Consider the following 23,765-nt stretch of genomic DNA (forward strand, 5'->3'; position numbering starts at 1 on the left):
GGGAAGACGATAGACGGTGGATGAATTCTTTTGTACTATATAAAGAAAGAAGGAAGCAAGTGCTCTGGAAAATGGAAAATGGCGGGGAAAACGAAGAGAAGATTTGGGCTTTCACTTCCCAATTTCACCATATGGCCCTTTTTGTCTCACCAGCAACGGCCCACCTGGGCCCAATGGGCCTTCTGGCCTACTATCGTGCTCACGTCTGGCGGGGCATAACTTGCCGGTAAACATTTGAAGTCAAAAATTTCAGGAAGGAAAGAAAAGCATTTTCCCGCCTCTCTCTCTTCTCTTCTTCCTCCTCTCATTTCTTCGACGCTCTTCTCTCATCTCACTACCGTCTCTCCTTCGCGTCAATCAAAATCAGATACCCTACTAGTTGAATTCTCCATTTCTGCTCGTTCCAAAGCTCTGGTTCAAGCGACTCCACTTCGAGCTTATACCTGCATATCTTTCCCAAAAACCAGTCAGGGCTTCAAGTTTCTCCACCTCATCGCGCTGCCTGCTTCCATGTACATCAAGGAGATATGCCTGGAAGGGTTCAAGTCCTATGCCACGAGGACGGTTGTCCCCGGCTTCGATCCCTTCTTCAACGCAATCACAGGGCTCAACGGCTCTGGCAAATCGAACATCCTCGACTCAATTTGCTTCGTGTTAGGCATCACCAATCTCCAGCAAGTTCGCGCGGCCAACTTGCAGGAGCTCGTCTATAAGCAAGGCCAAGCTGGGATTACCAAGGCCACGGTGTCAATTGTGTTTGATAATTCCGACAGGAGCAGGAGCCCACTTGGTTATGAGGATCATTCCGAGATTACTGTGACGAGGCAGGTACAGTAGTCTTCAGTTTGCTTAGTCGAGCTGCTTAATTATGGGCAATACAATACATGGGCTTTAGAGCATAAATTGGTTCCCCAGTTGAATCTCGTTGACATTTTCGGCTCATGCTATTAGTTGATATGTCGAGAAGGGCTCAGAATAGTCGTAATTTGTTCGACTTATGATATTGACTTATGTGTTGGTCTTATTTTGCCCAATGTGCAGATAGTTGTTGGTGGAAGGAATAAGTATCTGATCAATGGGAAACTCGCCCAACCCAGTCAGGTTCAGAACCTGTTCCATTCTGTGCAGCTTAACGTCAACAACCCGCACTTTCTCATCATGCAAGGGCGCATTACGAAGGTGCTAAATATGAAGCCCCCTGAGATATTGTCTATGCTCGAAGAGGCTGCTGGAACGAGAATGTACGAGACCAAGAAGGAGGCAGCGCTGAAGACACTTGAAAAGAAGCAGAGTAAGGTCTATGAGATCAATAAACTCCTCGACCAGGAAATAGTGCCTGCTCTGGAAAAGTTAAGAAAGGAACGGATGCAGTACATGCAATGGTCCAACGGGAACGCCGAGTTAGATCGACTAAAGAGGTTCTGCATTGCGTATGATTTTGTCCAAGCGGAGAAGATAAGGGACAGTGCTGTTTCTGGGGTCGAAGGAGTAAAGGCCACAATTTCCGAGCTAGATTTGAACATGGCAAGAATGCGAGCAGAGTCGCAAGAAATGGAGAAAAAAGTAAATGACCTAGTGGCTCAGAAGGAGGCCAGTATGGATGGGGAGGTGAAGACACTGTCCAATAAGGTGGATGCACTCTCTCAAGATCTTGTCAGAGAAGCATCTGTTCTAAATAACAAGGAGGACACTCTGCGAGGTGAAAGAGACAATGAACGAAAGGTGAGTTGGTTTCATGTATATGTGTACATCGGGAACAATTTATGTTGTTCCCATTGGCATAGGGGTGCTCCATATTTTGCTGGCTCTTGTTTCCCTAGATCTATTTTGTCTATTTGTGTTATAATACCTGAACACATAGCTGTGAATGTTGGGACTTCCTGATTCTTCAGATTCTTACTAATATTGAAGACCTAAAGCAATCTATCAAAGAAAGTGCTGCTGCTATCAAGAAGGCTGAAGAGGGGCAAGTTGATGTGAAGAAGAGATTTGAGGAGCTTTCTAAGAGTTTGGATGAGAAGGAAAAAGATTACCAGGTAAATTTTGTTTCTTGTGATTTAGTTTCATTTTTATTACTCAGTTGGCTTCTTTAGTCCCTTCAGCCACATTCTAACTGTTTCAACCATTGTCGGGTGCTTTATCCACTTGATAAGGGAATACTCGCTGGAAAGAGCAGCGGGAATGAGGAAAAGTGCCTTGAAGATCAATTGGCTGATGCTAAAATTGCAGTAGGCAATGCTGAAACAGAACTGAAGCAACTGAAGACAAAGATAACTCATTGTGAAAAGGAGTTGAAAGAGAAAAAGCAACAATTAAGGTCAAAGGCTGAAGAAGCGGTTGCAGTAGAAAATGAACTTCAGGTTAGAAAGAAAGATGTTGACAATGTTCAACAGGCACTGGAATCTCTTCCTTACAAAGAGGGTGAGATGGAGGCTCTTCAGAAGGTCCTATTATCTGCTCCAATCTCTTTCAGAGCTTTCATGTTTATGTCCAGTTTATATTCATCTTTTTGATGTGACACGGCATATTTGGTGACATTTGTTTTCTGGTCAATGCACTTCAGGATCGTGCATCGGAGTTGGAGCTGGTGCAGAAGCTCAAAGAGGAAATAAGAATCCTTTCAGCTCAGTTATCTAATGTTCAGTTTACCTATCGTGATCCTGTTAAGAATTTTGATCGGTCAAAGGTGAAAGGTGTAGTTGCAAGACTTATCAAAGTGAAGGATAGCCAGACAATGATTGCCTTAGAGGTTTGCTAATGCAATATCATGTATAAGATATGGTTCCCCTGGGCATTTTGCCATTATAACCACAAAATCACATGTTCACCTCCTTATGGTATCAATTTGCAGGTTGCAGCAGGTGGAAAGCTGTTTAATGTAGTTGTGGATACAGAAAACACAGGAAAACAACTTCTTCAGAATGGGCAACTTCAAAGAAGAGTGACTATTATTCCATTGAATAAAATTCAGGCGAATACTGTGCCTCCTAGAGTTCAACATGCAGCTGCAAAAGTGGTTAGTGAATATTAGCTAGACAATTAATAGAGGATTATCTTCTGCAACTTGGATTTTATCCTCAGCTAAATACAACACTAAAGAAATAAATGCTGAACTTTTAGGTTGGCAAGGAGAATGCAGAAGTGGCAATTTCTTTAGTTGGGTATGATGAGGAATTGAAGGTATTTATCTGCGAGTCTCTTGTGATGTGTATATCCTTGTTATTTTTATTTTTCCTGTTGCCCATATGCATTTGCCACCTTTATTAACTTCATATTTGTCACTGATTAGTTTCTTCTTGTTCTTTTTCATATATATATGCATGTAACTACATATATCTCCCTGGTCTTATATTATCTGAACTATTCTTATTTATGACAGAGCGCCATGGAATATGTATTTGGATCAACATTTGTTTGCAAGAGTATTGATGCTGCCAAGGAGGTGGAGATCCATCTCATTGCCATTATTGTTAATGTGCTGGAAAAAAATGCGTTTGGCACGATTCATTTCCAATGTGTATTATGATGTTCTACATCTGTGCAGAGTTTTCTTTTTGTTGTGCAAATGCAATTTGATTTCAAATTTGTTTCATATAACTTGTGGATGTCTGTTTAAGGTTGCATTTAGTAGTGAAATACGCACTCCAAGTGTAACCCTTCAAGGTGATATATTCCAGCCTAGTGGACTTCTTACTGGTGGGAGTCGCAAGTAAGTTACTGTCCAAAGTGGTTAAGACCTCTAAACTTTCAGCACTTTTTCAACTTGGAGAATGTCTAACCGCACTAATTATTGTTGCAGGGGTGGAGGTGATCTGTTAAGACAACTTCATAATTTGGCTGAAGCTGAAGCTAATCTTGCTGAGCATCAGAAAAGGTTATCTGCAATTGAAGCAAAGGTATACTGTGATATTCAATATGAAGAATCTTTTATTCATATAGATGAATATATCAATTTTGTGGACCAATTTTAATACCGGGGAATAGAGCCTCGGACAGAACAGGAAAACAAGAAATCCAGAGGAAGAAATAGCCGGACAATCTCTAGTTAGACTTCTTAGAGAGAAAGTAGCCCAAATTCTCAACGGGAAAATTTCCTATTTAACTTCATTTGAGACAAACTGTATTTGTGGCCAGAATCAGCAAAACAAGATCTCTTGTTCCAGGGAAAATAGATATAATCATGCCGAGGTATCCACTTTACAGAGGAGATCTTTTTCCCCTTGAGTCCTTGGATTATTGGTTCTAATTAATCCTTCAACCCATCAACTGAAGCCAAACATGTGACTTTCAACCAAAGAAAGCTCTGCTGCTCAGCAAGTTGAAATATATATATATATATGTTCTCTCTTTTCTTTTAAGCTTTTTATTTTTGAACTACTGCAAATTTGTCCTTCCTGATACACATTTTGCGGCTATTTTCTAGAATATTTTAAGTTGCAATTTGTTTATCCTATTATGGCATATTTCTGATGTCATCGTCTTTTACTGAAATGCAGATCTCTGAGCTTCAGCCTCTTCAGAAAAAGTTCCTGGATCTTAAATCACAATTGGAGCTAAAAACCTATGATCTCTCATTATTTCAGAACCGGGCTGAGCAGAATGAGCATCATAAGGTTTTCTGCTTGTCTTATGAAAGCTGCATGATATTTTATCTTATATATATAAGCAGGGGTGGGCACGGGACAGTTTTTAGCGTGAACAGTAACCGTCCCAAATTTTCGGTTCAGGAATTTCAGTAACTGTATCAAAATGAAAAAACTGTCCCCAAATATAACCGGTTTTCCAGTTCAGGTAACCAGACTGAACCGATATTGAGAAAATAAATAAAAAATTCTGAAATCAAGAACTTAGCAGACTCCCATCCATCCATCAAAGATTCAGCACATCACAAAGACAAAAATGGGGATTAGCCGATTAGGGATTTAGGTTACATTGTTGGACATTTATTTATAATTATAATATAATATTATTATATATATACAAAATATAGAGATCAGAATGTCAAAGTGAAATAGGAATCAGGAACTAAGATTAGGGACTCAGTGACAAAGATTCTACTGACTTTTATCTTATATGAACATTAATAATAAAAATAAAAATAAAAATATAATTAAATTATATATTCGGGATGGGATGGTTAATCGCAGTTTCTAATTTTGAAACCTGTATTCGTCCCGTAACCATTTTCCCTTCAAATTCCCGAACCGGATTATTCCCCTAACCAATTAATTCGGTCTTTCCGGTCGGTTCGGGACAGTTTTATGGGACGGTTTGGTTTTTGGGATATTTTGGATAACCCTGTATATAAGTACGTATGTCATGCTTTCTGTTTCTGGTTCATCGATGTAGCTTGTTGAATTAGTGAAGAAGATTGAGCAGGAGCTTCAAGAAGCTCAATGTGCGGTAAAAGAAAAGCAACTTCTCTATGACAACTGTGTGGCGACGGTGCAATCACTTGAGAAATCAATCAAAGAGCATTCTACTAATCGGGAGGGCAGACTGAAGGATTTGGAGAAAAATATTGGTGCAATAAAAGTTCAGATGCAAGCAGCATCGAAGGATCTCAAGGTACACTTTGTTTCTCCCTGCTTTATCTTCCTGGAGCAAGTCTCAGAGCAAGTCTTATTGTTCCTTTAGATAGAAAAGGAAAGTGCAATAATAGTTTAGGCAGCCGGTGTGCCAGATAACTAGTAGAGACCTCTTTTAACGTGAATATCTATGTCCTTAGATAATTTTACTTAAAAATGTTCTTGCATATTGATAATTTCCTACCACATTCAGATTACCTTCTTCTTTTATGCTCGATCTTGGAGATGCTAGTTTTATTCAGCGTTCTTCAATAGGTCGCAATAATTGGTTAAAGAGTTTGTGGCTCTTGGCAGGGGCATGAAAATGAAAGAGAGAGGCTGATAATGGAGATGGAAGCTATAGAACAGGAAAGTTTGTCATTGGAAAGTCAATTAGCATCTTTAAGAAGTCAAATTGAAGCTCTTGTGTCAGATGTAGAGGGACAAAAATCTAAGGTAACTCTAGATATTTTGTTTGGCAACTCTGAAGAATCCATATTCTAATCTGTGCATACTACGCAGGTCGCTTCCATAAAAAAGAATCACGAACAGGCTCAATCTGCACTTGACCAGATCCGTATGAAGATGAAGGAATGTGATTCCCAGATCAGTAACATCGTCAAGGAGCAAGAACAACTTCAAGCCACAATAAGTGAAACAAATCTAGAGAAGAAGAGGTTGGAGAATGAGGTAATGTCCTGACCTCCAGAAGTGCAAAGTAGTTGAAGTTCTGAAGAGTCTAATAGCTAATTCCTTTGTCAGGTAAAACGGATGGAAACAGACCAAAAAGATTGCTCTCTGAAAGTTGAGAAAATGATTGAGAAGTATGCATGGATTGCATCTGAAAAACAACTGTTTGGAAAAAGTGGAACGGATTATGATTTTTCTTCTCGTGAACCGCACAAAGCAAGGGAAGAACTTGAAAAATTGCAAGCAGAACTGTCTGGGTATTGGATTCTATCTTTGTTCCACATGATTCATTCTTCACTCTATAAGACTCCCTTACCACTGGAAACTTGCAAGAGCTAATTGGACGTTTCCCTTTGACTTCTGAAGGCTGGAGAAGAGGGTCAATAAGAAAGTTATGGCGATGTTTGAGAAAGCTGAAGATGAATACAATGGCTTAAGGTCCAAGAAAGATATTATTGAGGTCAGTTGCTGGTTTTTGCTGGCTTATTTGTTATCTGCTGAATTAGTTCTCTTTCTTATAGTCAATGAACTTCTGCAGAAAGACAAGGCCAAGATTAAGAAGGTGATTGAAGAACTTGACGAGAAGAAAAAGGAGACACTAAAAGTGACTTGGGTTAAAGTTAACAAGTGAGTTTGCCTATCTTATCTCACATGCACTCCACCATTAGCCCTTGTCTAAGATTTTAATTCTTACTAAAGATTCTCTTCTTCAGCGACTTTGGTTCAATCTTTTCTACACTCTTACCCGGAACATCAGCAAAATTAGAACCTCCCGAAGGAGGCAGCTTCTTAGATGGACTTGAGGTTCGAGTTGCATTTGGCAGCGTGTGGAAACAGTCCCTATCAGAACTGAGTGGAGGCCAGCGATCTCTACTCGCCCTTTCCCTAATTCTGGCGCTCCTTCTCTTCAAACCAGCTCCTCTTTATATACTAGATGAGGTCTGATTCACTTCATTTTAATCATTCAATCGCTTGCTTTTGTGTGTTGTTGGGTTTCTCAAAGCTGGTTAATTCCACTTTATTATTGCGTTTACAGGTTGATGCAGCACTTGATTTGAGCCACACTCAAAACATAGGAAGAATGATTAAGAGTCACTTTCCTCACTCCCAGGTATAGTAAAGTAGTCCATTTTGAAAATTACAAGTTTGAAAGGAATACCTTGAATGAATTTGGCTGTTGAGGGCCTGGAAAAGGTAAAGTAGGAAGGTTCAAAAATTGTACAGAGAAAAGGAGGGACGGGTTTTCTAACCATATAGATAAGAAATGGGCCAAGGGGCAGATTCCCGTGGTATATCAACCGGCAGCCGCCAATATTTTCTGGGGAAAATTGCTAGTTGAGTCAACAATTGCTTTACCAGTTCATTTATGGTGCAATGAATCTTAAATCCCTTAGTATATGGGTTGTGATTGTAAATCCTCCACTATCAAATTCTTGCAGTTTATCGTGGTTTCCTTGAAGGAAGGCATGTTCAATAACGCCAATGTTCTCTTCCGAACCAAGTTTGTGGATGGTGTATCCACTGTCCAGAGGACCGTCGCATCAAAGGCAAACAAGTGATGGATTAGTATCTCTGAAAGTCAACGAGTCATTATATTTACAAAATCTTTGCGATGTTCTTTTTGCTAATGTACGCTGGAGACATGTCGAGTCAATGCTTCATTGACGAGGATGCTCCGAATCTTTTGAGCATGAACATCAGATTGTACAGGTAATAGATATTGAGCTTGTGATTATTGATGCTTATGAGGTTAGATCTATGTATGTTACATCAGATTCTTGTATCGATTATGTTCCTTGTTATGTCATGTTGACTCCAGTGATCATAATATTTCCTTCGATCCTACGAGCTGTACTTGAATATCTCCGACAGGTAACTTTGTCATCCTATGTACTCTAGTAGATTATGCAAAGGAATGGGGCAGATTGCAGGGGATCCCAGAATCATGCCAAAATCCTGACATCACATGTTTAATGATTCAGTTATTTATTTATTTATTTTGACTTGTTGGGCGGTGTAATAAATAAAGAGAACATATATTTTATATATATATATATATATATATATACATTCTTCTGAATATCTCCTAAGCATTTGTTTGACCTTTTTCATTTAATTGATTTGCTTCCAGCAATCATGATTCCTTTGATCCTATGCTATCTGATCTTAATTTATTTATTAATGAATGAAAGAAGCTGCTGCTGTTCCTTCTAAGTTCATCATAAACAATGATTTTCTGGGATCCATGTAGACCGAATGTAAAGCAACCCTTCTGTAAGGGAATCGACACAAACATAATAACTATAAGAACTTATAAAGTCAATCGAGCATCCAAATGCAGAACGCAATTCACTTTGTAAGTAACCTAACAATTATTTTTGGCCAAGATAAATTGATATTTAAATAGAGATTAATCTGATCTAGAAGTTAAAAGGCGTTTCGTGTCTTACTAAAAGATAATCTAAAAACAAAGGACCCTGACTGGAAGCACGTTCCTTCCTACGATCCATCCATCATCCGGGGGGGGGGGGGGGGGGAATGCATAAGGGGAGGCTTTACCTGTTGAAATTCGGCCAATTTGACTTTAAACAAAAGGTCAACCTTTCGAATTAAGAAAAGAACAACAGCAGCCGGTATTCATTTATGGGAAACCCGTTGACCGAAATTTCCCCTCGCCCAATAGGAGAGCCCCACAACTACTTGCATTTGTCGTCGTCTCGTAGGCCTTCGTTGTCACCTTAATAAATAAATATATATATATATATATATATATACACATGTATATGTATATGGGGGGCCAGTTGACTTTGTGTTAGAAGCAAATTATAAGGTAATGAAACGATTGGACTTTCATCCTATTTCTTAATTAATTAACAATATCCCAATTATTAATTAATCTAACTAATAAAGTAGTCTCTTAGGTTGAAATCGTGCTGATATTGTCTTGGTACTTTAGTTAAACTGGCAGTATACGTGGCACTGGATCAGACGGACCGATAATTCTAATATATTGGATGATGATATTATGCTTCGGAACAGAAGCGGAGGTGTCATAGATGATGGATTATATACTTTAAATATCGGGTATTGAATTTCGGGGTCGGCTGATCGAAAATCCCTGCAGATAAGGGAAATCCAAAGCTCTGATATGGAGACACCGAGACATCATTAATTCCCCCCCCCCCCCCCCCCCCCCCCCCCCCCCCCCCCCCAAAAAAAACAAAAAGAAAGAAGAAGAACATTATTAAAATGTTTGCCCAAATCCTCAAGAGTGTTATTCCATGAGCTGAAGTGTCCTAATTAAAAAACTGTCGTTAAAGGGTTTGACTTTTGTGCGGGTGTAGTATATATATGGGTACGTATGCGTCCCCCAATATAAGCCACGTTGATTTGGGACGGTGTCCTCTAGACTATCCATCTTGGTTTATTTGTGTTAGTGTGTGAGAGACGAGTATATACTCTTCCTTTCATTCTATCGTTGCTTCTTCGTTTAATTACGATCATCGAATATGAGGGGTGACCGGGTACAACTTAGTTGCGGCGTAACCATTCCCATTCTCGGTTTTGGCACTTACTCCTACCCGCATGACCAGGAGGAAACGGAAGCGGCTGTCCGTTCAGCCCTCAAGGTACGTACATGCACGCTTTACTTAATTAAGCCGTAATTTCCAGCCATACTTATTCGTACTAACTCATCGTCAAAGGCATAGGGCAAACTCCCGCTTGCTCATGCACAACAAGAACGTAAGCTCGCATGCCTGAGTTTTGATAAGCTCATGACTTTAACTATCCACTTATGAGCCACTAATTAATTATGTTCTATGGCATATATATATATATATATAAAAGCAGAGAGAAAAATTATCACGTTCATTGGAAGAAATCAAATATATGAATTAGTATAATCACACGTATGGATGGATGAAACAGTTCAAAGTTCGGTAACTCCGAAACCGCAATACCGGACTTTGTCTCGGCCGATCACGGGATATTGTATTATGGATAGTACGCAGTCTATATACATCATACATGCCTCTTTTTTTTCCTCGGCCTTTTTAAGCTCAACCAGCCAATCACATAAAAAGCATGCAATACGGAGCCATCTGCGAGGGCGCGGGCATTCGATCGACAACCTTCCTCCCAACCCCCCCCTCCCCCAAAACCAAAAACCCCCGCCATTTTCTCTCTCTCTCTCTCTGTCACTGTGTGATCGCCGAGATCGCGTGGGGAAAATTCCGCTATGATTTCGAAGTTCAGTATGAATTCGGACGTAACGATGGGATTGGTGCTGTCATGCATCTGCAGATGGGCTACCGGCACTTCGACACCGCCAAGATATACGGCTCTGAGGCGGCGGTCGGGAAAGCTCTGACGACGGCGATGGAGGAGGAGGGCGATACGATCGTGAGAGAAGACGTCTTTCTCACTTCTAAGCTCTGGAGCAGTGACCACCACGATCCCGTCTCCGCCCTCAAAAAATCTCTACAGTAAGCCCTAGGCCTGCATTTGCTAGTTTGTCTTAGAGGAATCTACTATTCTAATCCTCATGAATGTGCTGTACAGTTCCCGTTTCCTGGTGTAATTATTTATTTGGATCGAAGGCTTTAGATGAATCTGAAAAAGGATGTGATGACAGAAATGAAAAAAACTATACACAAATTTTAGGATCAAGACCGGCTTTAAATTGATTGCTTTGTGACTGGATGTCTCATATTCAGCTTCCAGATGAGGAAGAAGACATGCAGATCAAACATGAGAAATCACTGAAAACTAATTATATGTGTTAATGTTTGACGTAACCCTGGAATTATATGTGTTGTTAATCAGGACCTTGGGCATGGAGTATGTGGACATGTACCTGGTGCACTGGCCTGTCAAGTTTAAGCCATGGGCGATAGGAGCCATTCCAAAGGAAGATGAATTTGAACCGAAACTGGAAATGGAGGAGACGTGGGCCGGGATGGAGAGGTGCTTGGATATGGGGCTGTGTAGGTGCATTGGTGTTAGCAATTTCTCCAGCAAGAAGATTTTGGATCTCTTGGATTTCGCTTCTGCCTATCCCGCGGCAAATCAGGTACACATTTATGATCCTGTTTCTTTAATCAGTTAAAAGGTGCATCAACAACTATATATGGTTTATGCTGACCACAAATGGAGCGTAGGTAGCTGTAGCTAACTGCGTAGGCTGGAGGCGAGCATCTTCCGTACTCTTCGAATTGTTTAAGAAAATTCTTAAGTTTCGTGGTTTCCTAGTTATTAGAAGTAAGAAAAGCTTTTGCCAGTTCAATTTTCTTCTTGTTCATTGCTTGTAGTCCTAACCCATTTATCAACTCGACAGCATATAGTGGATCCACCTTTGTCATGATTTTAACATATCTTCAGATTTCCCCGATAGGAAGATCTTTCCATGTCACAGGATAATAGACATCATAATATGCAAGCTGAGACTTGGTTTGGTTGACAAGCTGGTATTTATTGTCGTGTTAAAGGGCCAACTGATTTATGGAATTTTCTAATGAGGTCAAGTGTGTCTCCCCACAAATACCTCCTGAGTTTGATAAGAAGTATTAAAATCCTTCTTATTATAAAATAGATTATATTTTGGTCAATCTTAGATATTTATGCTTGATAAGAGAATTTTTAAGTCAAAGCAAGCTAATGGGTGGTGAGTGGTGAGCTTGAATGGTTTAGCAGAAAAGTCAATAAGGAGATTTATTTATTTGATATATGCCTTTTTGAATATCTCTTTCTTCGTTTTCCAAATCTTCAATGAAAGCAGCTGGGTGATTATCTCAACTTTGTTTATTTTGGTCATTTTCTTCTTAAAACGGAGAGACTATTAAGATGATGTTTCAGTTATCATGTAAAGCATCAGATGAAACTTCAAGTGACAAATATGTATACGGATATAAAATTCTGAGCAATATCCAGTTAAGATAAATAGGTAAAATTTATTTCTGGTGACCCAAGATTAATCTGTTGAGCTATCATGTGTACAGGTGGAAATGCATCCTATGTGGAGGCAAAGGAAGCTGAGAGAAGTTTGTGCTGAGAATGAGATTCATGTTAGTGCCTACTCGCCGCTTGGGGCACCGGGCAATTTATGGGGATCTACTGCTGTCGTTGACGATCCCATCATCCAGTCCATTGCCTTCAAACACAGGGCTTCTCCAGCTCAGGTATTAAAAATAAATTACAATGTCTTATTAGTGTTAATTGATCAACGCCCATAATACTAAAAAATGAGACATGAATTGCTGTGGAGCAAAAGGAAAATAGTACCGATGTCTTTCCTTGCATGTCACATCGCATGTGAATGCTGCTCATTCTGATGCCACACGTCACAAGTGGATTGGAAAGTGTCAGTTAAGCATCTATGTTTGTTTTGTGTCAATTGTCCTACTCAGGGTATATGCAACCGTGTCATCATGGATTAAAAAAAACTGCGGTTTGCATTTCTGGTTTCACGTGATCTAATGCCCATAGTTTTCGTGGAATCATTCATATGGATATAAGCTATCTCAGCAATTTGATGCAATGACAGAAAATCAATGTATGATTGTGTCCCCCTGTGATCAGCGTTTGAAGATGTGTACGTGTTCTTCAGCTGGTCTCGATGTAATTCCTTAACAATAAGTTGAGTAAATGCGTTCCAGGAGCTAGCACAAGCAGCTCCATGTGATTCTGTAAATCAGCTCAGGACAGATTAGATTTCTCCCAGAGAAAGATGATAATGACCTTTTTTTTTTTTTAATGGAAGACAATGGCATATTTAAAATGCAGAGGTTCAGAGTTTGATTCTTGTTGGAAGTAAACTATAGACGTTAAATTGTAGCCTAGATGTAATTTCCAACAACATAATCTGGATGCGTTTGCAGGTTGCTTTGCAATGGGGAATATCGAAAGGCGTAAGCGTGATTGCGAAGAGTTTCAACAAGAACAGGATGAGGGAGAACATGGGTGCTCTTGATCTGGAGCTGGACTGTCGAGATCTCCTCGAGATCGATAAACTAGAGGAGAGGAAGATGATGAGAGGAGAGTTCCTTGTGAATGAAACAAGCAGCCCCTACCGGACAATTCAAGATTTATGGGATGGTGAAATATGATGATGGAATTTAAGTGAATCCCGAAAGATTTAATAAGGTGCACTTGCAATTAAGGAAAGGCCACAGATTTGATAAGGTGCGGTCTTGGATCTGGGGCTAAGCTATCCAACATGTGTTAGATATTCTGCCCACCTAAAAAAAAAAAAAGTGTTTCATTGTTCTTGTCCACGATCTTAAGAGTAAAGAAACATGCACGACGCACGCATGCATATATATCCTGTAGATTTTCAGTGCTTGTTCATGGTCCGTTTCACATATATAAATTAGCCTAAGCGTGGATGTAGTTTGGTATGGGAATCAGATTTGGAATTCCTAGGTCCATTGAATTACCATGTTTGGCTGAAGCAAATTACAAGTAATCCAGATGCCTGAGATAATCCACTTTTTCACTCAACTAGAGGGAGTGAGTATTTAGATTACCAACAATATTCTTGGTTCATACCAAACACGATAATCAGTAATTACAACTGGTGATGCACCAAATGCCTTATAAATAAGAGGTACTTTCAACTTCCGGTGCCTCGGGCCAGGCCCAATGGCCAATCCAATCCAACCTCAAAAGCAACTGATACATAGAACATATGGGCCAGACAGGCTATTCACTGTTCAGTCACGTATTGGCCTAATTTGCATACACACGGTCCCAATGTGTCCAGCCCATCCACATGGGCCCAATTACTTCCAGGCCCTCCTATGTGGGCCCTCCCTCTCCAATTTTTTCAGCTAGACGGTTTACGATGAACTGTTGTTCGTACCTTTTTACCCCCCATTTTTACACTAAAGCATGTGCATTTCAGAAGATGGTTTCCCAAGCGCACGGAGATCCAGTGGTATATGGTACACTCAATTTAGTAAGAATCAGACCTTATAACGCTAAAAAAGGAATCGTCTAAGGAGAAGCGGAACGTGGGGCAACCAAGAGATAGTACCAACTCTTGTGCCACCTCATTCTCTCACCCCATATTTTATTGGCGGTGAAGATTTTCTGTTCACATTATTACAACCACAGACCTTTTGCTTACAACACGATAAATAAAATGCCACTGAGGTATTGGAAGCGCTCCCCACAACAAAACGCTCATAGCTACAAAAGACGGACAAATAATAAATGGCATACCTCCAATAATCTTATATCATGAGAGCATCTTCCTACCACTACCCCAGCTTCACTTATATATATGTCGCAGCATATCCATGACTACTAAATCAGTGCAATGATGGGAATCTTCAGATCAGCATACAGGCATTCGTACCCAATGACACCAATTTCCTAAACAAAGCCCATTATATATAAATCATGATCTCCCAACTTTTGCTGACCCAGAAACAATATCTGAGCGCCATGTGTGCTCCTGTCCAATTACAAGATTTGGCAAATGCATCAACATATATTAAGTGAAAGGAAATTCTTAAAATGTCAAAGTTTGTCTAGATACTACTCATTAAGGAGGGTGAAGTCCTGACTCCAAAAACTTGGAAATACATAGCTTAATAGAGGGCCAAGGAAGTGTTTAAGATCATCCGACAATGATTCTTTTCCTCCACCTCCTCCCGAAAATCAAGAAGACAAACGCGTGAGCCCAATCATATGTTATAGTAAATGACACGGGCACAGCATGAAATATGATTTTGCTCTATACCTCGACTACCGACTAGTTTATCTAAATTTGGTTACAAGTTGAAGCTATCAATACTGTAAACCCCATGAAACCCAAACAAGTTTAGTAAAACAGAGAGTCCACCGTTACCTGCCAATGATCTGCCTGCCCATCACTATTCTTCTTGCGGTTGTGCACTGTTCTCACTGGATGCTGACGAAATACCTTGCTCAATGCACTGAATAGACAAAGACCGGAGTCATACTTTATACTAAGAAGAGCCACAAGATTAAAGCATAAATTACGTTATCAATTATCCATAATGTGCTGCAATACCGAAGACACATATTCATCTCCATGAACTTTCCTATAACTTTCCCTCCCTATTTTGAAAAAGAAAGAAAACCACACAGTGCTCAGATAAAACTTTTGGAAGGCTTAACCTATTTGAGTTTTATCTGTAGGATAACCCTTACCTGAAGAAGATAGCTGTGCAGCCAATCCAAAGTCTGTGGAAAAGTTGTTGCTGATATATTTACCACTGTCATACCCTGCTGCAGGATAATAAGTATATCACCATTATACTCCTTCCAAGAAAAAGCAATGCTCAAGAGAAATATGATGGCAAGACGTTTCCATTACTCCCAAGTACCTGTGACTTAAAAGAGCACAGATAGTCCTGAATAGTTTTTAAGTTGCTTATTAACCGATCTTTATCCTGTACAATAAAATAGGTCAAGTTTTGTCAAAATCTACAAACAATACGAATAGTCAGGCCTGCACTAAAAGTAAGATAATGAATTAATAAAAACAAAAAATGCTTCCTGCAATTTGATGCCAGCCTTTCAGCTTTGTAATGCTGGTCACCAAAAAAGGTTTGCCAGAACTTAAAGCTCAAAGAAGATTTTCAAAAATGGTGCACAGTATGCTTCTCTAATCACATGCAAGGAACTTCCATGAGTCATGGCAAAACCTATGAAAACACAATTAGGAGCGGCTTTAAAAAAAAAAGAGTATCAGCATTCGATTCATTGACTAATTTTGAAGATTTATCAAATTACACTTCGACTTCAAGAGAAAGATGCAGGGCAATGAGGCAACCTGGGTAAGACCATTATCACAAAAGGTGCGAGTTGAAATCCATTCCTCCAGTAATGCCTGCAGACAAGTGAAAGTATGAAGCATTCAATGTATAATGGGAATATATAAAGCATATATGGAACTTGCGATCTTCATCTTTGTAGTCTTTTGCATATTACATATTGGTGAAGGCATGGGATATTGGAGGTCCCATTTTGTACAGTTCATTACTTTGTATCAAGCAGTCAATTAATTAATAAAAATGCTTAAGAGACATATATCTCTCATTTTCCACATTGCTAAGCACAATTTCTCTAGTTTCTTGTTTCTTCCAACGTTGTCATCAATATATCTGGAAAAAGTTTTCTTTTGATAATATCCTGACTTACAGACTATAAGAATGAGAGATTTGGTCGAACCTTATGATCAAATTCAGCCATCTTTAGAACTATTGGTACAATTACTGGCTGAGCACCAGCATTTTCTTTCCTGGAGGGAGTACTTTTGTCCTTCTCTGGGTCTTCAGCAGTTCCACTTCCACCTGCTCCATAATTGACAAACAGAATGAGAAAATTACAAAAAAAAAAAAAAATCACAGCAGTTACTGCATACGCGAACCTACCAATTACCAGACTATTGAATTCAATAGTGGTGGAATAACTTGGGGAGACAGACAAACATGAATATATCTATTGGCTATTATTAGACAACATGCAAATTAATTGTGATTGTAAATCCATCAACTCATCAAGATCAACATTGTCATGCATAAAATGCAACGTCTATGATGCACTAAGACGAAAATAGACACGCATAACCTGTACTTTCAGCAACCCTTCCATCCAGATCAATAGATTCCAGTGCATTGGATACTTTATTCACTTGGACATCCTGGACCCCCACCGAGGTTTCTTGAACAGTACAGCAGTCATTCTCAGACTGACTTCTTAATGCATTTGGATTATTTTCTGTTTGAGTTGGAGGAGAATTATCAGATGTATCAGGTAAAGAATTTGTGTCTTTAATCCTTTCTGGAATAATCGAGGGTGATTTGTTCTCATCATCCATTAAATAGATGCTTGGATCCAGATGTATTCCCTGTTATCACAATATATCAAGCAAAAAACCACGTAAAAGGTATCAGGTGATGATATCTGCTTCAGCTTAACATAACCTGACTATCAAAAGACAATGTCAAGACAGCAAAACTTTTACAGTTACCAGGAATGAGGATGATAGTACCTCAATTATAATTGGTTTACCATCTTTCATTGCTTTCTTCAGATCACCAGCAAGACCTAGAGAGTAAAATACAACAATAGGTATTGGTGTTCATGCATCCAGTCTTACAAAAGAAAAAGATAGATGCACCTCCAAATTGTGCAAACCTCAACTATAAGGTGCATCCACACAGAGAGAATCTGTTTGACATAGGTCATGGAAAACAAGATAAAGCTAAGCAACTACCTTTGCGAACTACTCTGGATTCTCGACAAAATTCAGTTATCAGCTCCTCAGAGGAGCTGAAGTCCCGTGCCCAAACAGGAGTGGAAGACAAGGGTGCACTAAAATATAAAGAGAGTGTCAGTATTGAAGTCTCTATTAAGTATATGGCATTATTGACAGGTATTAGAAAGAATTATCATCAGACAATGATCATGATTATCATAGTGAACAAACAGATTTACTCCAAAAAACTCTTTGCATAAACAAACAACTGAGCAATGACTGTGTACTAATGCTACGGCAACCAAATTTTCCACATTAAAAAGATGTACAATGCTGTTCAAATATTCAATGACGGCACAGCCCACAAAGATTCACCTACTTAATTTAGGAACTAAATCTCGGCCTTGCATTGATCCTGTCACAGTCTAATTTTCAAACTGCTGCTACTTTCATAATATCGTCATGCTGGGTCCTAAAACATTGCTTTTGTGTGTGGAAAGATAAGATTATATTCATATGATAGTAAATAACTGGCACCATCAACCTCTTCGAGATACTCATAGGGACTTGAGGATAGGTTTCATTTGTCAAGATTTTATACAGTATACATTATACACATTCAATGGAGAGAAGAAGATATCACATACTCAGTTGATGTCCGCAGTAGTTCATACACCATATCCGTCTGCAGTTTGAAAAGCAAAATCGTTTGAGAAATCAACATATCCATCAATATTTGAAAAAGCCAACTATTACTCCAGAATTGAACAAGCTTACAGGGAAAAGTCATGACCTGCAAGACATTTGGCAAATTCAGTCTCTGTGCAAGTTGAGTCGCAATTGTAGACTTTCCAACACAGGCAGTTCCACATACAAGAATTATCAAAGGAACTCTTTGATGGTGAAATCTGAAGAAACGTTAAAACATATGCTTTAGCACATTAAAACCGGCATGCGTGTGCTCTACCAATCATATTATGCATAAAACGCTCGAGCTCCTGCTTTACCATGTAAACGAAGACATCCAGGAAAAACAAATCCTCAATAAAGGCCTCCTATGTAATTTGTCTCACCTGGTCATCATCTTGTAACGATTTATGTACTCTTCTCCATAACCTCTTCGCTCCATGAGCTGAACAAAGAGGACAAATAGATACGAATGCAAGAAGAAGAAGAAGGTTTATTAGTCAAGAAATGGTGCATGAAAATTTGAAGTGTGAGTTGTATGGGTGTCAAAGTTCTGCATCAGATGTGCTTCTTCCCACTGAGAAAGGTACAGTGGGAATTCCATTCAAGCCCCACTAAAAACCGAAAGCTTTTATCCTCCATCCCAGAAAGAAAAACCGAGAGTAATATCCTATTGCTTCAGTAAATCTGAAGCACAAGCCACGTGGAGTTACTTAAACTCTCATGTTCGTATTTTTCTATGTAACAAACAGCATGTTAAGCCCCGTGACTATAACATGCTTCACCATTCTTTGCAGTCAATTAACAAAGGAAACAGCTGAAGTAGGTCGAACGATGCAGGAACATACCTTAAACAGATTTGCTTCCAAGTCAGACTGGGAGCTGCAAGATAGCACTGCAGATAAGCATTTCTAGCGGAGAAACCAAAACCAGCGAGAAAATACGAGTGGAAGATGAGGGCGTACACATCCAGAAGGCTATTGTCTATCAGCAGCTTCTTCAGCTCAAGAGCAATTTTAATGGCGACATGATTGGGGATCTGGAAACAGAAGGTATGATAATCAACACTCAGAAAGCGGGTCACAATAGGGGGAAACTGGCTGATGAAGAACCTCCTTCCTGATCTCATCAGGAAGGATATTGCCTGGAGATTCATAGTGAAAATAGAAAAAACAGAGTTACCATGGGAGGATTAGCGAACCTTTGTGACAGTCAGCATCCTGCTGAGGAGAAATCTGGAGAGGACGTAGTAGTGATCGCAATTATCCCCCAGCCACACCTTGACCTGCAGCAGGAAGAGAGCAAAGCATCCGAATCAACCCGCAGCAGAAGAAGAACAAACAAGAGGAATTTCCCCGGGCTGACTTCGTTTCGTCAGCTAGCGGTTCCACCGTCGTTACCTTGACGAAATCGTACTTGGAGGAAGCATTACGGGGAGAGAACTTGACGGTGGGGAAAGAGGAATCACCTCCGCCTCCTGATCGCTTGCTACCGTCGCTGTCCTCGCTGCTCCCGTTGGGAGACAATGACAGGGCGTCGGCTTTCCCCATTTTCAGCTCTCTAAGCCGCAGAATCGATGGGTTCAGCATCGAAGAGGACGGGGAAGCCGACGCCGACGCCGTATCTTCTTGAACAGCCTGCATTGTTGCAGCTGCAACTGGAGATGCAGGGGCGGGATTTGCAGAAATGGCAACTGATGATCGTCTCGGAGGAGGAGGAGGAGGTCTGTTCAGAAGACGAAACTGCAGCTTTTCATTTCATAACAATCATCATTACGTAGCCCGCTCGCTGGAGCAGCCAGCCAATAAAGAGCAATCTGCCGGTGGAGAAAATATTGAATGAGGGGGTAATAAGATGAAATCTCATTATGGGGGGTAATTTTTCAGAGAAAATGGTTAATCCTCACTCAAAATTATTTCCTCCCGGTATAGTATGTAAATATTGAGAGGAGAGGGAGCTGATGTGTAATAATAATTGATGATTGATTGTTAAATAATATTAACAACAAAATATATATATTAAAGGCTTCTCGTATTGAATCAATATATTTCGAGTGTGATATCTATTAATTAATTAAGATTCTGAATTCAATCCCTCTCAGTTCAACTTCTTTTATTTTTATTCAATTCTCGTTAGTCGGACTTCCTTCCATGCCTATTATTTAAGTTCAACATTGATTTATGCAGGAAAAAAATTAAGTCAAATTTTACTGAAAATTATCCAGTCATTCAAGCTTTTCTCATATTAAACGTGCAAAATTAACTCACTTCATCAGACATCAATTGTCGAATCTCGAAATCTCAAAGATAACGCCTCAATGAGAAGCATTATGCGGTCGATTTCTCGATAACGCAACAGTGCGTTGGGTTAAACAGTGGCAAAATGTGTAAAAGCCACTGATTCTAAGTCTGGAAATCTGTTGCAATAATTACCACACGATTACGTTGCGCGTTTGGAATGAATCTAAACATGTCCGACTGAAGCAACTTTTACAGGAACCTGAAGAGTAAATTGCCTCCAAATACTTATACATACCTACGCTTGATTTCTAGATTGATACATGGCAATAAAACCTCGGCGTATGCAGCCCGGGTTTTTTTCAGCAGTCAATTGTTGCGAACTAAACTTAAGCAGTACAGTCGATCGCTGGAATCAGAAACATTATCCGGAGAGCTTTCCACTCGAAAATTTGGCAGAACTTTCACTTGCATGGAACCCTAGCTTTTCCCCAAGACGTCAGGCGAAATTCGTTCGAAGGCTATGACGGCTGATGAGAATTATTTCAGTCTTTACAGTGTTGGTAATTGTCCCAATAAGGTCAGCTTCCGATCCTGCATATCTATCAGCAACTCGAGCTTTCACGTCCTCTTGAAGAACCTTCCACCCTTCCTTCCCATCCCAGTTCCTGCCAGACTTGCAGCAAGAAGGGATTTTGTGTCCGGTCTCCACTTCAGATCTTTAAGAACCGAAAACAGAGTTGCGAGATCAGGAGAGATCTCACTGTCCTTTATGCTCTTACATGACATCACCCGGAGACTCTGGAGCTCCTTCCATGATATAACGACCGACTCGAGACCTTGAGTCGTGAGCAACGAGCATCCTTCCAACGAAACAAACCTCACCCGCCTGCTCAAGAAAGATCAGTCTATTAACCTTCCCAACCCAGAAAAGGCGTTTCAGTCACAATCATAATCATCCAACAGATTAATGCAAAGCCCATAGCGATTCTACGGCGAATTTAGTAAATAAGCAACAGCCAACCACATGGATTGCATGGCACACATGTAGCTTTCTTCCCTGAATGGCCCCTACTATCCTTTTTCCTATTAAAGAGGGTCGCTTACAGTAAAAACTTTTACAAAGATTTCTCGATCAAATCGGACAGGCAATTGAAGAAAAGTAGCCTGAAACGAAATCGAACAGCTAAGTGGGATCTTCCCATCATTAGTTACCAAATCAGCAGACTACAGGAAACCGGCCGCAATCAGTTCATAGTTTAAAAGAGCTTCAAGGATTCAATACCTGCAGAAAATCGCCAAGCTGAAGATCTCATCCTCCAAACCCCAACAATCTTGAATCACAACATCCTTCACGGCCTGGCAGACCAAGAACATCGCTCTTACACTCTGTTTATCCCGTAACTGACACTTCTCCAAATGCAGGCTCTCGAGCGCCGGACAAGAACCCAGGTACTCATCAGGCCCTGGGTTGGAGTCGATGGCTCGACAAGCCTGAAGCTTCAGAGTTTTCAAATTCTCGCAATAGGACAGCCCGGCTAACCATCCGCCGTCCATCCTGTGATCGCAGAGGGTCAACTCCTCCAGCATCTGGCAGCACTGCCCGATGGCTTTAATCCCATCAAAGCTGCCCTCACACCCACTGAGCTCGAGCCTGACTAGCCTCTTACAGCCCTGCGCCAGTATCGTAAGTCCGATATCAGATACTAGTTCTGAATACAAGCCCTCCACACACCCAACCAATTTCAAGATTTGCAGGTTCCTGCAGCCCGCAATGCCTCTGAGAACGTTATCATTACACCTGTGAAGCTCCAATTCCTGCAGGGTCAAGCACTCCTCGGCGACACTCATCAGCCCCATCTCGCTTGCCCCGATCACAACGAGCTTACAGAGATTCGGGCAGCCACCAGCGAGCAACCTGAGCCCCCTGTCAACAACATCGACAGACAACAAGTTCTCATCGAGGATGCGACAGATTGGAGAGAAGCCGGTACTCAGGTGCATGGATATGTTCCCATGGTGCAGCAGAATGCTAGAGTTCTGCGGGGAGATGATGCAGGCGCGGCTCAAATCGACGTGGGTGAGGTTGGGGAACCGTTCGATCAATCGGCCGGACTCGATGAAGCCCCAGTCGAGGACTTTGAGGGAGCTGAAGAGGCGGCCCTGGAGACTGAGCCAGCGCTTGCAGACGAGGGAGTTGGAGAGGCGCTGGGAGTCGGGGAGCTTGGAGAGGATCCTGAGGAGGGTGTCGTCGGGAAGGAGGAGGGTGCGGTCGACGTTGGAGAAATTGGGGGCTAGGGTTTGAGATTTGGGGTCTTTGGGGAGGGACTGAAGCTGCATAGTGAAGAGGACCTGGTTCAGGGATTTGGGGCTCTTCACCCACAGGTCCGACCAGCTAGTTGTCCTCCTCTTGTTGGGGCTGGGGGCGGGGCTGGGGTTAGGGTTAGGGCTCGTCTTCTGCGGTCGAAACGGCATGTTTCACCGGAGGGGGGGGGGGGGCGTCCGTCGTCACCGGAGCAGGTTTCTTCTTCGCATCCCACCTCCCTCTCTCTCTCTCTCTCTCTATATATATATATATATACGTTTCCGCTCGGTTCTCTTCTTTCTCTGCAGTGTCAGAGCTCAGCTATGGATGGATTTTCAGCAGCTGCTGCTGCTGCTTCTTCTTCTTCTTACTCTTATGCTGGTTGTCGTTGTTTGCGAGAGGGGGGCGATGCGTGCGGCGGTGATGTTCGAGGTTTGTGTCGTTTTCTCTCTCTAGATTTGGATTTTTATTCAACAGACATCTCTCTCTCTCTCTCTCTCTCTCACTGTGTGGACTTTTCAAGCAACGGACTTCTGTGGTGTGGGTGGGGTCTGATTATTTCGAAACCTTATCGTTCTTCTGAGTTTCCTCTAATAATTTATTTCGAGTGGTTTGCTTTCTGTTTCTAGCGAAATTCTTAGGTGCCCTGACTGAACTTTCAAGTATAAAATTAAATTTTTTTGTACAAGAATAAGTATACAATAAAATTAAAACTTTTGAAGTTTCAATTCCGTGATTGTGCATTTCCCTTTCGTATAATTTTTACTGGTGGTGAGATGATATTATGGGATATTATTTTCAATTTATTGATTGAAACTAATTATCGTGCTGACATTGAAACGAGTTATTTATGATTGGTATTGAATCATGTCCATTTTCAATGAAGCGTGGCTTATTAAATACATTTCAACCTCGTAATTTATTGATAGTACATATCCCGTCCAAAAGGATCCCTTGTACTTGCGGGATTGTCGGATATGATAAGAGTAGAGACCGTGTAAATCTAACGGCCCTAGAGATTTCATAGATTATCCAGGAATGTGACC

At 40.7% G+C, this 23,765-nt stretch overlaps 4 protein-coding genes across 6 annotated transcripts; 2 read left to right on the forward strand and 2 right to left on the reverse strand.

Annotated features, from left to right (window-relative positions):
- The first annotated feature begins 265 nt into the window (after window positions 1–265).
- LOC116204578 (structural maintenance of chromosomes protein 2-1-like) lies at window positions 266–8,102 on the forward strand. Its single transcript, XM_031536730.1, has 20 exons — window positions 266–828; window positions 1,042–1,722; window positions 1,893–2,036; window positions 2,154–2,444; window positions 2,564–2,749; window positions 2,852–3,016; window positions 3,121–3,180; window positions 3,380–3,442; window positions 3,618–3,709; window positions 3,800–3,896; window positions 4,497–4,613; window positions 5,350–5,568; window positions 5,883–6,023; window positions 6,090–6,257; window positions 6,330–6,514; window positions 6,624–6,717; window positions 6,796–6,884; window positions 6,971–7,196; window positions 7,294–7,368; window positions 7,697–8,102. The coding sequence occupies exons 1-20, from the start codon at window positions 511–513 to the stop codon at window positions 7,814–7,816; spliced, it is 3,531 nt and encodes a 1,176-aa protein (XP_031392590.1). The 5' UTR covers window positions 266–510; the 3' UTR covers window positions 7,817–8,102.
- A 1,564-nt stretch (window positions 8,103–9,666) lies between these two features.
- Window positions 9,667–13,722, forward strand: LOC116202502 (NADPH-dependent aldo-keto reductase, chloroplastic). Of its 2 annotated transcripts, XM_031534080.1 has the most exons (5): window positions 9,667–9,886; window positions 10,563–10,744; window positions 11,085–11,331; window positions 12,257–12,436; window positions 13,136–13,722. In XM_031534080.1, exons 1-5 carry the CDS (start codon window positions 9,767–9,769, stop codon window positions 13,361–13,363), a joined length of 957 nt encoding a protein of 318 aa, XP_031389940.1. In that variant the 5' UTR covers window positions 9,667–9,766; the 3' UTR covers window positions 13,364–13,722. The 2 variants fall into 2 exon arrangements, with proteins under 2 accessions (XP_031389940.1, XP_031389939.1); XM_031534079.1 differs by lacking the exon at window positions 9,667–9,886 and having other exon boundaries at window positions 10,313–10,744.
- Window positions 13,723–14,231: 509 nt separating this feature from the next.
- Window positions 14,232–20,032, reverse strand: LOC116202499. Of its 2 annotated transcripts, none has more exons than XM_031534077.1 (16): window positions 19,578–20,032; window positions 19,379–19,462; window positions 19,143–19,216; window positions 19,026–19,059; window positions 18,564–18,622; window positions 18,284–18,398; window positions 18,138–18,175; window positions 17,509–17,606; window positions 17,284–17,339; window positions 16,860–17,139; window positions 16,461–16,582; window positions 16,063–16,119; window positions 15,614–15,679; window positions 15,438–15,512; window positions 15,112–15,199; window positions 14,232–14,715 (listed from the first exon to the last, which is right to left on the reverse strand). In XM_031534077.1, exons 1-15 carry the CDS (start codon window positions 19,818–19,820, stop codon window positions 15,137–15,139), a joined length of 1,464 nt encoding a protein of 487 aa, XP_031389937.1. In that variant the 5' UTR covers window positions 19,821–20,032; the 3' UTR covers window positions 14,232–14,715; window positions 15,112–15,136. The 2 variants fall into 2 exon arrangements, with proteins under 2 accessions (XP_031389937.1, XP_031389936.1); XM_031534076.1 differs by having other exon boundaries at window positions 15,438–15,515.
- Window positions 20,033–20,635: 603 nt separating this feature from the next.
- LOC116202500 (F-box protein At5g51380-like) lies at window positions 20,636–22,959 on the reverse strand. The gene is made up of 2 exons (XM_031534078.1): window positions 21,700–22,959; window positions 20,636–21,303 (listed from the first exon to the last, which is right to left on the reverse strand). The coding sequence occupies exons 1-2, from the start codon at window positions 22,887–22,889 to the stop codon at window positions 21,036–21,038; spliced, it is 1,458 nt and encodes a 485-aa protein (XP_031389938.1). The 5' UTR covers window positions 22,890–22,959; the 3' UTR covers window positions 20,636–21,035.
- Window positions 22,960–23,765: the final 806 nt, after the last annotated feature.

The sequence above is a fragment of the Punica granatum genome, chromosome 4, assembly GCF_007655135.1.
Source record: "Punica granatum isolate Tunisia-2019 chromosome 4, ASM765513v2, whole genome shotgun sequence".
NCBI classification, from domain to species: Eukaryota; Viridiplantae; Streptophyta; class Magnoliopsida; order Myrtales; family Lythraceae; genus Punica; species Punica granatum.